The 15,297-nt window shown below is 57.0% G+C and overlaps 1 protein-coding gene across 1 annotated transcript in view; it reads left to right on the top strand.

Moving 5' to 3' along the window:
- Window positions 1–15,297, top strand: part of CACNA2D4 (calcium voltage-gated channel auxiliary subunit alpha2delta 4) — an 84,358-nt gene that overhangs the window by 285 nt on the left and 68,776 nt on the right. The window contains exons 2-10 of the mRNA XM_061206696.1: window positions 52–206; window positions 392–585; window positions 4,513–4,594; window positions 5,885–6,001; window positions 8,924–8,983; window positions 9,609–9,771; window positions 9,974–10,105; window positions 14,003–14,063; window positions 14,675–14,825. Coding sequence (XP_061062679.1) covers window positions 52–206; window positions 392–585; window positions 4,513–4,594; window positions 5,885–6,001; window positions 8,924–8,983; window positions 9,609–9,771; window positions 9,974–10,105; window positions 14,003–14,063; window positions 14,675–14,825 — 1,115 coding nt within the window. The remainder of the gene's footprint in view (window positions 1–51; window positions 207–391; window positions 586–4,512; window positions 4,595–5,884; window positions 6,002–8,923; window positions 8,984–9,608; window positions 9,772–9,973; window positions 10,106–14,002; window positions 14,064–14,674; window positions 14,826–15,297) is intronic.

Below are 15,297 nucleotides of genomic sequence, written 5' to 3'. Positions count from 1 at the left end.
CTGCCTCTTTAACGCAGGAGGCTGTGCTCTGACCCTCGTGGGGTGAGCCAGCCCTGCCTTCTGAAACCCGGGTAATCCCGCCGCCGTCGCCGCCGCCGCCCTCCTCCTGCTGTCAGGCGGGGATTAGAGAGGAGGCCGGTGGATTAACCAGTTCATTCCGTCACACCTTCTCCCACCAGCCGCTCTCCTGGAAACCTGCTGCTGAGGTAGGGCGGCCCCTCTGCAGGGCAGAGAAGGGACCCCCACACACGCCGGGCATCGAAGCCAGGACCTGACTGGAGGCTGGGGAACACCAGGCTTGCCCCGACCCGGAAGGCAGAAGGCTCAGGGCCGTGCCAGGGATCTGGGCAGACAGAGCTCGGGGTCGGAGGCTGCTCCGTCCTCTCCCCAGCCTGACCGCAGCAGGGGCACCTTGCCCAGACCCCCCAGGGTCCACCCAGATCCCAGCTCCACCCACGGCAGGATGCCCTCGCACCCGTGGCCAGAGGCCTGGGCCTCCCTGCAGAAGACGGTGGTCACCCTGTGCCTGCTGTGCAGCACGTCCCTGTCCCCCACGCGGGGGCAGGCCAGGATTCCTCTGGAAACGTAAGCCTCAAGAGCACCCGCACCCATAAACCCTTCCCTCCCTCCCCTCCGCAGCCGACCTCAATCCTCGCCTCCCCCAGCCTCCAGGCTCTCCCAGGGCTCGGCTGCCCGCTCCCCCTGTCTGGCTGTGAAGATCTTTTCTTCTCTTCCCCAAATCTCTGCCACATGGGGCCCTACCCTCACCCCCTGCCCAGACACCTGACAGTCCTAGGAGAACTGAACCCAGGGGCCCACACTCCTCCTGGGATGGCAGGCAGTGTCCCCAGCACCTGAGGGCGAGGCTCCTTCCAGGGTGATCACACGATGAGGCAGCTGGAGTGGGAGCTGAGTTGCTGGACGTGACCATCTCGGCTCCGCAAGGATTCGTTAGAAAACATTCTGAGAGGGTAAAGCGGTCCTAAACCGACCAACAGCTCGTGCAGCCAGGAGCCAGGTGGATGTGCACGGCGGGGGCCGGGGGGTGTCTCCATTCCCTTTCTACACCTGCCTGCCTGCCTCCAGGCCCCAGTCCTACATCCTGTCACTAAGACCAGCTCCAGGGAAGCTCTCGGTCATTCACACTTTGGTATAATTTAACTTGTGAGACTCTCCGGGGGTGTCTGGTCTTTAGTCCTTAGTTCTGGCGTTTCCGTTAAAGACAGTTCCGATCCGTGTGGGAGCAGAACATTCTGGACTAAAGGGGCTACCTGCTCATCACACCTGAGCCCAGGAGGACAGTCAGGCTATTGCCAGCCTCGTGTCTCACAGAGGGGGGCCTGCAGCCCCACGAACGCCTGGGGTTTGTGTGGAGCTGAGCTGAGCGCGGGGTTTGAGCGGCTCTGTCCCCATCGAGGGGTCCCACCTCCAGCTGTTACAGGCCTGGTGCTGCCAGGTCTCCACAGAAGACCCTCCAGTCCGCACAGTGAGGTGGGGAACCGTCTCCTGACTCTGCAGTAGAGGAAACGAGCTCAGAGAGGTTAGACGGCCACCCCACGCTCACGCAGCCAGCAAATGGCAGTGCCAGACTTGAACTCTAGTCGGCCTGGCTGGGACCTCACCTCCACACCCACTGCCAGCCTGAACTCTTCATCGTGGAGGGAGGTATTGAGAATAACCTTCGTCCCCGGAGCACAGCCCAGCTAATAGCACAGGCAAGCTCCAGGGACAGGCTGAGCGCCGGCTAGAGATGGCCGGAGCCCAGGCCTGCGGAGAGGGGACCGGCCACACCGGGAGCCCAAGCGTCCGCCGAGAGGAGGGCCCACAGCCACGCCCGTGTCTGCACGCGCCCACCACCCTGGAGCCGGACCTCCCCCGGGCTCCTGATCCCTGCCCCCCAGTGAATCCTTCCCAGTCTTCCCCCCCCAGCGACCAGCATCTCCCCCATGCCTTCCCCTCCCACTCAGCGCTCAGCCTCCTCTGCCTGCCCGGCTTCTGCCGCCTCCCAAATCTGTCCCCACCAGGATCCCCAGAGATCTCCCTGCCCAACCCAGTACACACGCCTGGCTTCACCTCCTGGCCTGCTCTGGACACCCGGCTCTCCCTTCTTCTTGAGTCTCAACGCTCTCCCGGGTCTGCTCGGGCGCCCACGTTAACCTTTGTCTTCCTCTAACGCCCCTTCCCCCCCACCCCCCGTCTGCCCCGGGAGTGTTGCTGCTCCCCCGGGTCTGTCGTCCACTCACAGACCTTCTCAGCCAACACCACCCCCTTGTGAGCCCGTCTGCCTCAGAATCCCAGCTCCCACCCACCAACCAGTAACCCTCAGCCCTGACTCCACCTGCTAGACCCACATACCGTTGCCACGGGCTGCTCTTCCTGAACATCACTCGAGCTTTTAAATTCAAGTTTGTGTCTTTCCAGATACAATACGAGGGACTTACCTGGCGGTCCAGTGGTTAAGACCTCACCTTCCAGGGCAGGGGGTGTGGGTTCGATCCCTGGTCAGGGAACTAAGCTTCCACATGCCTCGCAGCCAAAAAACTGAAACATAAAACAGAAGCAATATTATAACAAGTTCAATAAAGACTTAAAAAATGGTCCACATCCCCCCCCCCGAAAAAAAAAGATGCAATGTGTTGGGCGCCTTCTGGAGCTGGGCAGTTCACAGCTGCCCAACGGCACCCAGTAGCCCTGCCGCAGGGACCTCACCTCCTGCCTCTCCCAAGCTGCACGCATCACCTTCTGCCCTCCCCAACTTGTTCCCCAATCGTCCTGATAGTCTTAATTTTATTCAATTATACCACCATCGGCTCAACCACCCAAGCTGGAGACCTGGAAGTCATTTTGTTACCGAGTCCAAGCTCGTACAGCTCACCACACAACAGGCCAATCAATGGAGAGACAAGTCGTTGGGGCAAAGAAATAGTGACTCTATTTGGAAAGCCAGCAGACCGAGAGAGTGGTGGACCAGTGTCCCAAAGAACCATCTCACCCGGGTTAGAATTCAGGCTTCTTTTATACTAAAAGGGGAGGCAGTGTGTTTGGTTGTTGCCAACATCTTGGTGCCGGAATCCTTTGTTCTTACAGCTGCCCACATAGGTCAGGTCATGCTGTTCCTATAAACCTCCAACAAGGAAATTCCCTGGTGGTCCAGTGGTTAGGACTTGGTGCTTTCACTGCTGTGGCCTGGGTTCAACACCCTGGTGGGGGAACTAAGTTCCCCCAAGCGGTGCCTCTCAGCCAAAAAGAGAAAAAAAGAAAAACCTCCAAAAAGGCAAATGTTACTCTCTCTTCTGCAACTTTTTATCTCTATATGCATGAAAAGTGTTACACCTTTAAAGGTCAGAGTCTTGAGAATGGGCTGTCCTGTATATTTCAGGCTGTAGGCAACATTCTTAACTTGTAGCAAAAGCAATAGAATACAAAGGTTAAAATAAAAGAAACAGATCCACTGTGGAGTCAGGTTTGTTCATCCCTGTTGCAGTTTTTGACCCCTCCAAGCTCCTCTATCCTCTCTACCTAGAGTTCTCTGCCAAGTCTCTCTGATGGGGGAGACTCTCCCAGACTTCAACACTGAGTCAGAGCCCACCTCTGCCAGGAAGCCTTCCCTCACCACCACCACCCCTCCCCCAGCTTCGACGGCGCCCCTTCAAACGTGGATGGCGCCCTCCGTACATGGAGGGGTGTTGCTCTAACTAACGGTTCCGCAAAGGCGAGGACTGGGTATGGCTCATGCCCGTGCACAATGCCCAGCACATAGTAGGGCCTCGGTAATTGTCGGTTGAGTGACCGAATGAATGCTGACCTTGGCGTGATCACACGCGGAAACTCCTCTTGCTCCATCTCGAGAGGCTCAGGCACAGCCCCGCGTGGCCTCCCCCCCAACCAAGGGCGGGATCTCGGGGCACTTGTGGGGACGGGTCTCCCCGTGAGGCTGCCTCACCCTCCCTGCCCGCCGGCCCCGGCCTCTCAGACTCGGCTCAGAGCCTCGGCCTCCCTGCCTCACGCTGCCTGCGCAGGGCAACTGGGGGACGACTGGCCGAGGAGCTGCAGCTGTGTGAGTCCTCGCCGTCCCCCACCCTGCCTGGTCAACCCCGACCTCGTCCCTTCTTCTCCAGCCCTCTGGGGGCGGGGGGGTAGGCTTGGCTCCGGGCGGACAGCCCCTGCCCCCCAGCCAGGGGTGTTGGGATCACAGTGTAGCTGCCAAGCCTGATGGGTCCTCTGGGTCCCTGCCCTGGCCGGTAGGGACCACAGCTGCTGGTGTGTTTTCCTGGGTGTACGTCAGTGTGTGTGATTGCGTGTGGGCCTGTGCGTGTGTGCATCTGTGTATATGTGTGTGTGTTATGTGTGTCCCTGCATGTTTGTGCGGGTTTGTACATGTGCATCGGTGGGTGTCTCTGCATGTAGACACTTGCCTCCTGTGTGTGCGCATGTCTGTGTGCATCTCTGCATGTGTCTCCTCGTGTGTGCTCATGCGTGAGTGCACACACCCGTACTCCCCCCGTCCTGCAGAGTGAAGCTGTGGGCAGACACCTTCGGCGGGGACCTGTATGACACTGTCACCAAGTACTCGGGCTCCCTCCTGCTGCAGAAGGTCAGTGACCGCCCCCCCCTCACCCTGGGGCTCCCAGGGCAGCTGGGCGTTAAGCCGTCCTGGTGGAGAAGCAGGATGTCTGAGTGTGAGGGCTCTTGGGGGTCATCTAATCCAATCCCCATTTCAGATAGGGAAACTGAGGCCCAGGGAAGGGAATGATTTGCCCAAGACACAGAGCAAGTCGGGGGGGCAGTACGGTCGGGTGGCCAAGAGCGTAGTGTCAGCTCAGGAGCCCGGGAAGCCCGGGCCTAGACGGGATCGGGGGAAGAGATGGCGGGGTGAGGAACAAAGGGGAGAAAGAGCAGGGGCAGGCGGGCCGGACACAGGCCTGCTGCCTGGGGGCGGAGAGAGCTCGGTGCGAAGACCCTCGGACGGAGAGCCGCCCACCCAGTGCTCAACCTGCCGCCACGTCTCCGGGCACTGGAGAGCCACCGGGGCCCGGCGAGTCCAGTCCGGCCCTGCCTGGCCCCTGGGCAGGAGCTGAGCTGCCTGTGCACGGGCTGACAGCCGGCTTCTCACTCAGCTCCCACAAGCTCCCGTCCCGCTGGTATCCCGACTCCCAGGCCAGTGCTGAGGACGGCGCTGCCGTCCTGCTGCGAGCCGCTGAGAATCCATATTCACCATCTAAGCCTCACTGCAGCTTCAGCACCATTTTCTAAGTGCTGTGGAAAGGGGAGCCTCCGGCTTTTATGGCTGTGCTTGTTCCCTCCCCCAGGCTGGGGGCCGCTGTCCTGACCGCAGGGCCGCAGCAGCAATGCCGGGTCCCCTCGCCACCCCACACCTGCTCCCCCAACCCTGTGGCCGTTCTGGGTAAAAGCCTTGCACGTGACGCATCTTACAGTTTGGGGGACTGCGTAACTCGTGCCCAGGTGGCACTCAGGACACACGGTGAGGGAGTGCCTCCCGGGGGCCCAGATGGTGACTCAGCGGCCCTCTTAATGCCCCCAGGCCCACTGGCCGAGAGTCAGGCAGCACCCACCCCTGCAGCACATGGGGGGCACAGACACCACGAGCCTCACAGCCCCTGAGAGCAGCCCCTGCGCTGGCTGTGTGACCTCGGTCGAGTTCACGACCTCTCTGGGCCTCAGCCTCCCTCTGAAGGATGTGAATCAGAGGACATCTGATAAGAGGCGTCTCTTGTCGGTTGTTGGGGGAGGTTTTACGAGGACAGAGGGCGGTCCTGGCCCCAGTGTGAATGCACCAGTGGGGAGGGCGGAGGCCGCCGGCAGCCGGGGGTGGACGTCCGGGTACAAGACGACAGGCGTGTGTCTCTCCACGTCCCCTGAATAGAAATACAAGGACGTGGAGCCCAGTCTGAAGATCAAGGAGGTGGATGGCTTGGAGCTGGTGAGGAAGTTCTCGGAGGCCATGGAGACCATGCTCCGCAGGAAAGTGGCGGCCATCCAGGTGCTCAGGCCTGCGGGCTGGGGATCTGCCCGCCCCGGACACGGAACCCCCTCCCTGAGCCCCCCTACACCACCTTCTCCTGCCTTGTAGCCCGTGAGCCACAAGACCCTTGTAAAGGAGGGGGTGGGGGGCAAGGGGAGAGAGGGGAGGGCCGGGCGGGCACCCTGCCTTAGGGAGCAGCGTCCAGGGCTGGAGGGTCAACCCACGGTGTTAAGAAGGACCCTGCGTCAGGACCTCCGGTTCGGTGATGGGACAGAGCAGAGTGAGGGCGTAGGAGTCACGGGCTGAGTGAATGGTGGGGGGCGTGGAGGGTGGGAGCGCAGCGGGGTGAGAGCGGGTGACGTGAACTCCCTCTCTCCTCCCCTTCCCTCCTCTCCTCCTCCTCCCCCAGCCTCTCCCCTCCTGCCACACAGACCCGCCCTTCGTGGCACCCAAGTGCTGCCCTGATGGGGGCCCAGGGACCAGGCGTTTCGTCACTGCACAGCCACCTGGCTTGGCCTGGTAGAAACGGGACGTGTCACTTCCCTGGCATGAAGTGCTTCCCTGACCCCTGTGGGGACCTGGCTGGCGTAAACCAGCAGGTGCCGTGTGCCAGGAATTGGCCACCCCAGACCAGCGTTATCCCCAAAGGAACTCCTCTTGGGGGTCCAGGAGAACAAGGAGGGAGGAGAGGGTCTGGGCTGGTGGACCCGCAGGAGAGGCCGAGGCTGCACAGAGGATGGGCGAGGGTGGCCATGGTGGGGGGACAGGCTGCAGCCCCAGCGGTGTCCGCCCATCTCCCCACCTCCCCGCAGGCTGCCGGGGCCCCCTTTCCCACCTGTGACGATTTGCAGCCTCTTCTCTGCAGGCTTAGGGCGGGGGCTCTTAGCGTCAGGAAGCAATGAGGGATACCTGGGGACCGCCCACAGCAGGCGAGGCTGACCCCCCGGGAAGCCACACAGCAGTAACACCCGCCTCCTTCAGTCGGCTGGTCTGGGCGGAGTGCAGACACCGGGGCACAGGGATGCCCCTCTTTAGGTGCCGGCCCTCCTGGCGCCAGAGCACAAGAGGTCCTGAGACACCTCCAGAGCCCAGGGCGCTGGGCTCCGGTGGCTCCAGGGGCACCGCGTCCTTCCCACGGCCTCAACATGGAAAACCAACCCAGGGGGCACTTGCTCTGTGGACCTTCTCCAAGCTTGAGGCCCTGCTCCCTGCTGGGGGTGCCCCCAGGGCCACAGCTGCGGACCCTCCTATGAGGGTGCCCGTGGGGAAATTGCCTGCAGAGCGGCACTAAAATAATCTTTGCCGCATGGAATTTCTTCATCACATCTCGGCATTGGGGGTCGGGAGTAGGGAAGCAAGGAGGGCCCTCCCTCCTTGTTGGGGATAACGCTGGTTCTGCCCAGTTTACAGGAGTATAAATAGAGACCCAGAGGGCAGCGGCTCCCCCTGGCAAAGCCAGGATAGGAGCTCCGGTCTCCTTTCCCCCACCCCCAGGTTTACTGAGGTATAATTGACAATCAAAAGTTGTGTATACTAAGATGTGCAACCTGATGACCCGATATACACATCCATTGTGAAATAGTCACCCCAACCAAGCCAAACACCTTATCCATCACTCACAAATGGTAATTGTATTAAGGATACAATGCATTAAGGATAAATGGTATTTTCCTCCCTCCCTTCCTTCTTCCCTCCCTCCCCACCCCTTTCTTTTTGTATGAGAGGTGAGAACACCCAAGAACTACCCTCTTAGCAAAGGTCAAGCACACCCTACAATATTGTCACCTAAGCCACCTTGCTGTACATCAGTTCTCCACAATTCACTCATCTTGCACAACGGAAACTCTGTACCCCTTGACCAGCACCCATTTCACCCTCCCTCAGACCCTGGCAACCACCATTCTACCCTCTGTTTCTAGGAGTTTGACTAGTTTAGATCCACACATAAGTAACTTTATGCAATATTTGCCTTTCTGCATCCAGCTGATTTCACTTGGCCTGATGTCTTCCAGGTTCATCCAGGTTGTCACAAATGGAGGAATTTCCATTTGGAAATAGCCCAAATGTCCACCAACTGATGAATAGATAAACAAAATGTGGGATAGCCATAAAATGGAATATTATTCAGAAATAAAAAGAAATGAATACATGTTAAACATGTCTGATACATGTTAAAGTATGGATGAACCTTGAAAACATTGTGCTAAGTGAAAGACTCCAGATACAAAAGGTCAAATATTGGCTGATTCCACCTTTTGGCTGTTGAATATGTACAGATTGAATACAGAGAGAGAGATAGATACACATACACACATTTTAATAGACTTTATTTTTTAAAGCAGTTTCAGGTTGACAGCAAAATTGTGAAGAAAGTACAGAGAGTTCCCATTTACCCCCCGCCTCTACAAACACAGCCTCCCCAAAACTATCCACACGCCCACCAGACGGTGTGTTTGTACAATTAACGAACCTACACTGACACGTCATTGTCACCCAAAGTCCGCAGTCTGCATGAGGGTTCACTCTTGGTGGTGTACGTTCCGGGCGTTTGGACAAGTGTATAACGACGTGTCTCCATCATCAGAGATCATATAGAGTAGTTTCACTGCCCTAAGAAATCCTGTTTGCCGGCTACTCATCCTTCCCTCTCCACAAACCCCTGGCAACCACTGACCTTTGTGCTGTGTCCCTAGCCTCACCTTCCCCACAAAGTCACGTAGCGGGAAGGACTCAGTGTGTCACCTTTCAGACTGGCTTCCTGTCCCTGTGACGTGCACCTGCCTTCGGGCTACTGTGACTAGTGCCGCTGTGCGCGTTCGTGCGCAGGTGCTGGTCCGAGAGTCTGTCCCCAGTTCTCGCGGGTGGACCCTGGGAGTGGACCTTACGGGGCCTCTGGCCTCCTTCCCCCACTGACTCTCCCCTTCCCGTCCCCGCCCGCAGAATCTGGTCGAGGCTGCTGAGGAGGCCGACCTGAACCACGAATTCAACGAATCCCTGGTGGTGAGTCCTCCCACTCCCACAGCCCTGGGAGGTACGGTGACTAATGTCCCAACGCCCCGGGGGCTGGGGTCACCTGAGGATGGGACATGGGGTGGGAATTGCATAGGCCCGGCTCTATCTTTCAATGTGCACAGGTTTGTACGAAGCTGTAGAGGTTTGATTCTGAACCACTGTGAGTATTTGAGGAGACATTTATGGCTGGCCGGAGGCCAGGCTGCAGGCCTTCTCTTCAGAGGGAACCCCCCCTGCAGGGACCCCCATTTTGGTCCCCCAGGAGCCCTCCCCCTCCTGCAAGATCTCGGGGTGCTGGCCAGGCTGCCTCCGTCTGTCCCCCTCCCCCTGAATCTGTGTCCGCCTGTCAGTCTCCAACGCTGGCTGCGTCCACACACGCCGAAGTGGGGACTGAAGCCGTAATCTAGACAGTTTACACCAAAACCCAGAAGAATCAACCATCCGATCCAATGTCTGGATGGATATTTGCCCCGAATCAGTGATCGTGGCCGGAATCCTCCACCAGTGTGGACGTGGCAGTCAGTCTGTCTGATATCCATCCCATGTGACGCTCTCTCTCTCCCCTTCCCCTCCCTGGGCCCCCTGCCCTCCCATCTCCTCGGTGTCGCCCTAGTTTGACTATTACAACTCCGTCCTCATCAATGAGAAGGACGCAAGCGGCGCCTACGTGGAGCTGGGGGCCGAGTTCGTCCTGGAGGCCAACGCGCACTTCAGCGACCTGCTGGTGAACACGTCTCTGAGCAGCGTGCAGCTGCCCACCAACGTCTACAACAAAGGTGCCCGCCGGACCCCCGCCCGCAGCCCCGCCCGGAGCAAGCGGGGGTCCCCGGGGAGGGGGAGGGGGAGTGCGGGTGTGGACAGCAGTCGTGGGTGGCGTCGCTGCAGGCTGTGTGCACACGAGTGTGTGTGCATGCGTGTTCAGCGGGGGAGGACTGATCTCGTTTCCCCTGCACTTCCTCCTATAATCTTACCCTTCAGACCCGGATATTTTGAATGGAATCTACATGTCCGAAGCCTTGAACCCTGTCTTTGTGGAGAACTTCCAGAGAGACCCGACGCTGACCTGGCAGTACTTTGGCAGCTCGGCTGGGTTCTTCCGCATCTACCCAGGTGAGGCTGCTGGGAGGCATCTCCACGGTCCTCGGGGCTCCGTCTCTGGGAACAAGGCGACGGAGGCACTGGAGATGGACCCTGGTCCAAAAGCACCTCCAGCCCCACCTGCATCCCCTTCACAACCTGATAAGCACACTTTCAAGCTGATGAAGGAATGAACAAACGACGCCTCGGTAACCAGCCAATAAATGCCCACCTGGACTCTTGTCCTGTGAGAAGCACGTGGGAGGTGGAAAGGAGGGCAAAGCAATTCCGATCTTCAGAAGGCTGCATCCTCACTGGAGAAGTGGGGCAAAGTCACTCGTTCAACAGCAGGGAAGGAAGTGTCACAGGCTAGCGGCCAACCCAGCAGGCAGCGGGGAAAGCTCCCTTGTCTACCAGCGAACAGAAGACAGAAGCCCTTCCACGGGGCCTTCAAGAGCTCTGCCTTCTTTTATTTCTCATTTAAAATAATTCACCACCATAGCTCATGCCCACTCTTCTTATTTTAGCCCCCTGTCCAGAAAGCCTTAATATTGCCCTGTTTTCTGAGATGGGGACCGGAAAGTGTTACTGGCCAGGGTTCTTGGCCTTCCCCAGTCAATAGAAATTGATAAGAGGCCAGACAAGAAATTCAGGCAAGGCTTTACTGGGGCCCCTGCTGCGCAGGGAGAGTGAGAACAAACAACAGGTTCCCTCGCTCACTCCCTGGGGGGTATAGGGGCGGGGCGAGCTGGTTCCTTATATGGGGTGAGGGCAGGGGTGTGTCCAGGGGTCGGGCTGGAGCGGCGGCTTAGGTGTTTTGCCCACCCCTTTCTGGTGTTGAGTGCAGGGGGCATGCCCAGTACCTTGCTTTTGCTCCCGGCCCTTCAGAAGTGGCAGTTGGGTTTTTTTGGTCTTTTTGTATCGTGTTGTCCATAATTTGCCCCAGCTCTGCAGGCACGCAGGTATTTTTAGTCCCTCATAGTTTCTTTGTATTCTGTTGCTGGAGGAGATGTCTGTCCAGGTGCAAGCACTGCAGCAAAGGATCCCAGGTGCCAGGTCCCAGCCTGTCTCAAAGGGTCCTGAGGACAGCCATGTGTGTCCCCTGGGCCTCTCTTAGGAGGAGTACAAAGCGACCTCAGGGCTCACCGGTTCCCTCAGTGGTACCTCTTGTCTCTGCCCAAATCCACAACAAGCCATTTGGTTCTTTTTCTGTTCTCTGGAGTCTTGATGAACAAGTTCATCCCTCTTCCATGGAAAGCCCTTCAAAGGCTTGAAGACAACGCCCATGTCCCTCAAGCCTCCCCCAGGGCGGAAATCCCGCCACCTCAGGGCGTCCAGAGCCGTCAGCTTGTGTGCAAACACAAAACGTGCCCATTTCTAAACGAGGTTGTCACTGTTGTTGCTGAGTCGCAGGAGTTCTCTATACATTCTGGATATTTCCTCCCATTCTATGGGTTCCCTTTGCACTCTGTTGACTGTGTCCTTTGATACACAGAAGTTATTGCCTGTGCTTTCTGGTGTCAGGGTAGTGTTTTAGTTATTGTTTGCTTCTAAATATTTTTGTATTCCCCTGTGATTTCTTCTTTGACCTTTCAGTTATTTAACAGTGTGCTTTTTTAATTTCCAAATACATAGGGATTTTATATTTATCTTTTTATTATAAATTCCTAGCTCGGTTGCTTTGAAGTCAGAGGACACAGTGTGTGTGGTACTGATTATATGAAATTAGCTGGGATTTAGTTTAATAGCTAGTATGTCATCAAGTTTTGTAAATATTCTATGTGTGCTTCAGCAGAATATGTGTGCTTTAACTGTTGGATGAAAAATTCTGCTTACGTCATTAGATCAGGCTTGTTAATCGTATTGTTTAGATTTTCTATGTCTTTGCTGATTTTATGTCTGCTTGACCCTTGTTGGCCCTTATGACACTTTTTATTTTAAGTCTGTTTTGTCTGGTATTCATAGAGTGATACCAGTATGCTCTCAGTTGGTATTTGCCAGAGATATAGATATATATATTTTTTCCATCCTTTTACTTCCAATCTTCTATGTCATTTTGTTTTAGCCATATCTCTTGAAAATAGCTTATAGCTTTTTAATTTTTATGCAAACTGACAATCTCTTTTACTGTTTCGCAAGTTAAGCACATTTCCATGTATGATGTTGATATATTCGGACATGCTATTATCTTATTTTTTAAATTTCTGCTCGTCCCTCTAGTTTTATGTTTCCTTTTTTCTTCTTTTCTGTCTTTTTAAAAGATTTATCTTTTTTGATAAATCTCCCCTACCCCCTTACTTCTCTTTTTTCTGTCAGTTTGGAACTTATTCCTCTGTTCCCTTTCTTTTAGTAATTAGCCCTGCTATTTTATCAAGCATTTTTGAGATATAACAATTAAAATAATATTTTCACCCTCCTTGCAGTCAAAAAAGGACTTTAGAACTCTCCCACTTGCACCTCCGCCTCCCCACCCTGACTTATTTTCATCTAATGTTTCCCTGTTTTTATCCCCGCAAATTAGATACTCTCACTGTTATTTGATACAAACATCCCTTGTTTGTGTTCCCAGGCGCTCTCTCTAGATTCTGGGAAAGCAAGACCATAGAAATGAACATCACTCCCACAAGACTCCTAGGCGAGCAAAGCTTTTTTATCGAAAGGAGAGCCGGTGCACCAGGGAGAAGGAGGGCAAGGGCTCCAGCTCCCTGCGGACGTCTAGGGAAGGGGTTAAAGGCCGTGTCGGGGAGGGGTGCAGGGGCCTGATCAGTTCGTGCGCAATTCTCGGATTGGCTGGCATCAAAGTGAGGTTTCAAGCCTCATCCGCCTGGTTTCATCCGTCTGGGGTCCATGTGCCTGCGGTCAGCAGTTTTCATCGGTGGTGTCTGCTTCCTGCAGAAACAACTCAGGAACGTGCTTAGGCCTTTCTCTGTGTCTCTCAGGGAACTGGGGGTTCGGTGGCTCTGCTAGGTGGGGGATTATCGCCCGCTTTGTCCTTTGCAAACCACGTACTTAACATCAGTGGAGCAGAGACAGAGCTCATTTCCTACTCCTGTGGGTCTCCGTTCACCGAGCGCTTTGCTTCACGGGGCCTGCGGAGCCCTCTTGCTCGAGGCCACCCCTCGGTCCTTTTCCACAATGGCCACGCTCTCGTCTGCCCGTCTCAGCAGCGCCCGTCATCCTGGGAGGACGCATCTCACGGTTCCTGCCTCGGCTGCCTCTCACCCACAGGGGCCTCTTTCTAACGCACGTGGTGACCTTGGCTTGTGAGGCCCGACTTGAGAAAGCTTCCCTCGAGAGGGTTGACCTCTGTTTCTGCTCGGGGTTGAGGGCACCCCACCCGGGACCACCAAAGCCCTCTTCTAAGGTTTTGGTTCAGAGCCAAGAACTTCCGCCTCAGCTGCCCCTCTCCGTTGCTGTACCGGGAGTCCCTGCAGACCCGCCGGGCACCGGGAGGGCCTGACCTTGAGGAGCTTAGTCTTGTAGCCAGACCACCTCCCCCGGAAGCTAACAGGAAGGGCGTGGGCACCAGCAGCGGATCCTGCCTGGAGGCAGGTGGGCTGCAGCTCAGAGCCCTGGCTCGCGCCGCTCTGTCCACACTCTGCTGGGTGGCAATGACGCTAAATACAAGTCACACCCCTGTGCCTCCCCGTCTAGTTTGATGGGAAGTTTAGCCTCACCGATGAGTCCCAGGAACCACATGGCTGGGCGGGGGGTCGGGGTCCTACCTATGAAATGAACCCGACTCTGGATCAGGGCCGCTGGGAGGTGAGTGTCCCTCCAAGAGCCGGCCTCCCTCCGTGCTGCAGCCTCAGTTCGCAGGGGCTGACCTACTGCCCTGGGGGTCCTGGCCATGCGGGGTGTCAGCACCCAGCCAGAAGCTCTGGAGCAGCCTCTCTGAGCTAGCGAAAAAACCAGACTTTCTTTCCCCAGGCATCAAATGGACGCCTGATGAGAGCGGAGTCATCACCTTCGACTGCCGGAACCGCGGCTGGTAAGCATCCCCGAGGCGAGGCCTCTGGGGCCGGCATCTTTCTGTAGCCTCGGGTTTTGCCTCATTCTCCTCCAGGGCCTGCCCCGAGCCCACCCCAGGGCCGCAGGTGTGTAGAACTAATCCAACACAGGAGAAGAAGGGTGTCCTTCTGCATCCCTCTCCCCCCACCCCGTCCCCCTACAGCTGCTCTGCTCCAGCCCTGACCACATCTGTCTTCCCCGCCCCAGACCTCCTCCCAGGGCTCTGAGCTGTCTTCGCACCAACCCTCAGCCAGGCTCTCCCCTCCTTCCTCACCCCTTCTCTGGCAGATCTGTAACCCAGTCTGAGGGGGCATCCAGCTCCCTCCCTTCCCACTGCCAGCACCCCGGGACCAGGGCTGGTCCGAAACAAAGAGGACAAGGGTCACCGTGAGCACTTGACCATTCGATGGGCACAGTCCCAACTACTGCACCCGAAGCGGCTTCAGAACGGAGTGGTTCCGGGCCTGAGAAACCCTGGGCGTTGACCTGAACTTTCAGCCAGAGTCTGAATGGAAATCAGGGAGACCCGGTCGGCGGCGGTTTTGGCTCTGGCTCTCCCACCGTCAGCCTGTCCCTTCCTTTCTGCTAAAGGTACATACAAGCCGCCACGTCCCCGAAGGACATCGTGATCCTGGTGGACACGAGCGGCAGCATGAAGGGGCTGCGGATGACCATCGCCAAGCACACGGTCTCCACCATCCTGGACACGCTGGGGGAAAACGACTTCGTGAACATCATCTCGGTAAACTCGGCTTCCTGTTCCAGAAGACCCGTCCTCTGCCTGCACCAGAATGACCTGTACTTACGGTCACCTGATGCTTCGTGCTGTGAAGGACCCTGTCCCCTGAAGCTGGGGCTTCCCACCCAAGACAGGCTTCCAGGGGTCCACAGTTTCTGAAATTACGTGGGAAACGCGTATGTCCACTTCTCGGAGTTAGTAGATTTACTCAGGTTCTCAGACGAGGCTGGGGTCCAGTCCAGATGAAGGGGTATCTGAGTAGATCCCTAACTCAGCCCCGCCCGTGTGCCCTTGCCTGGCGCCACCGAGGGAGGAGCCTCCTCCATCTGCAGGATGGGTGATCCCAGGGTCCTACTTCCTTCCTCCCCAAATCCAGACAGGTCCGGAGGAGGGGCCAGCAGCCCCTGGTCCTGCTACCACAGCGACTCTCCTGAGGGTCGCTCCACCTGCCCCCAAAAGGTGATGAAGTGGGGGG

Source organism: Eubalaena glacialis, chromosome 11 (assembly GCF_028564815.1).
Source record: "Eubalaena glacialis isolate mEubGla1 chromosome 11, mEubGla1.1.hap2.+ XY, whole genome shotgun sequence".
Lineage (NCBI taxonomy): Eukaryota > Metazoa > Chordata > Mammalia > Artiodactyla > Balaenidae > Eubalaena > Eubalaena glacialis.
This window is presented reverse-complemented; position numbering and strand designations above follow the sequence as displayed.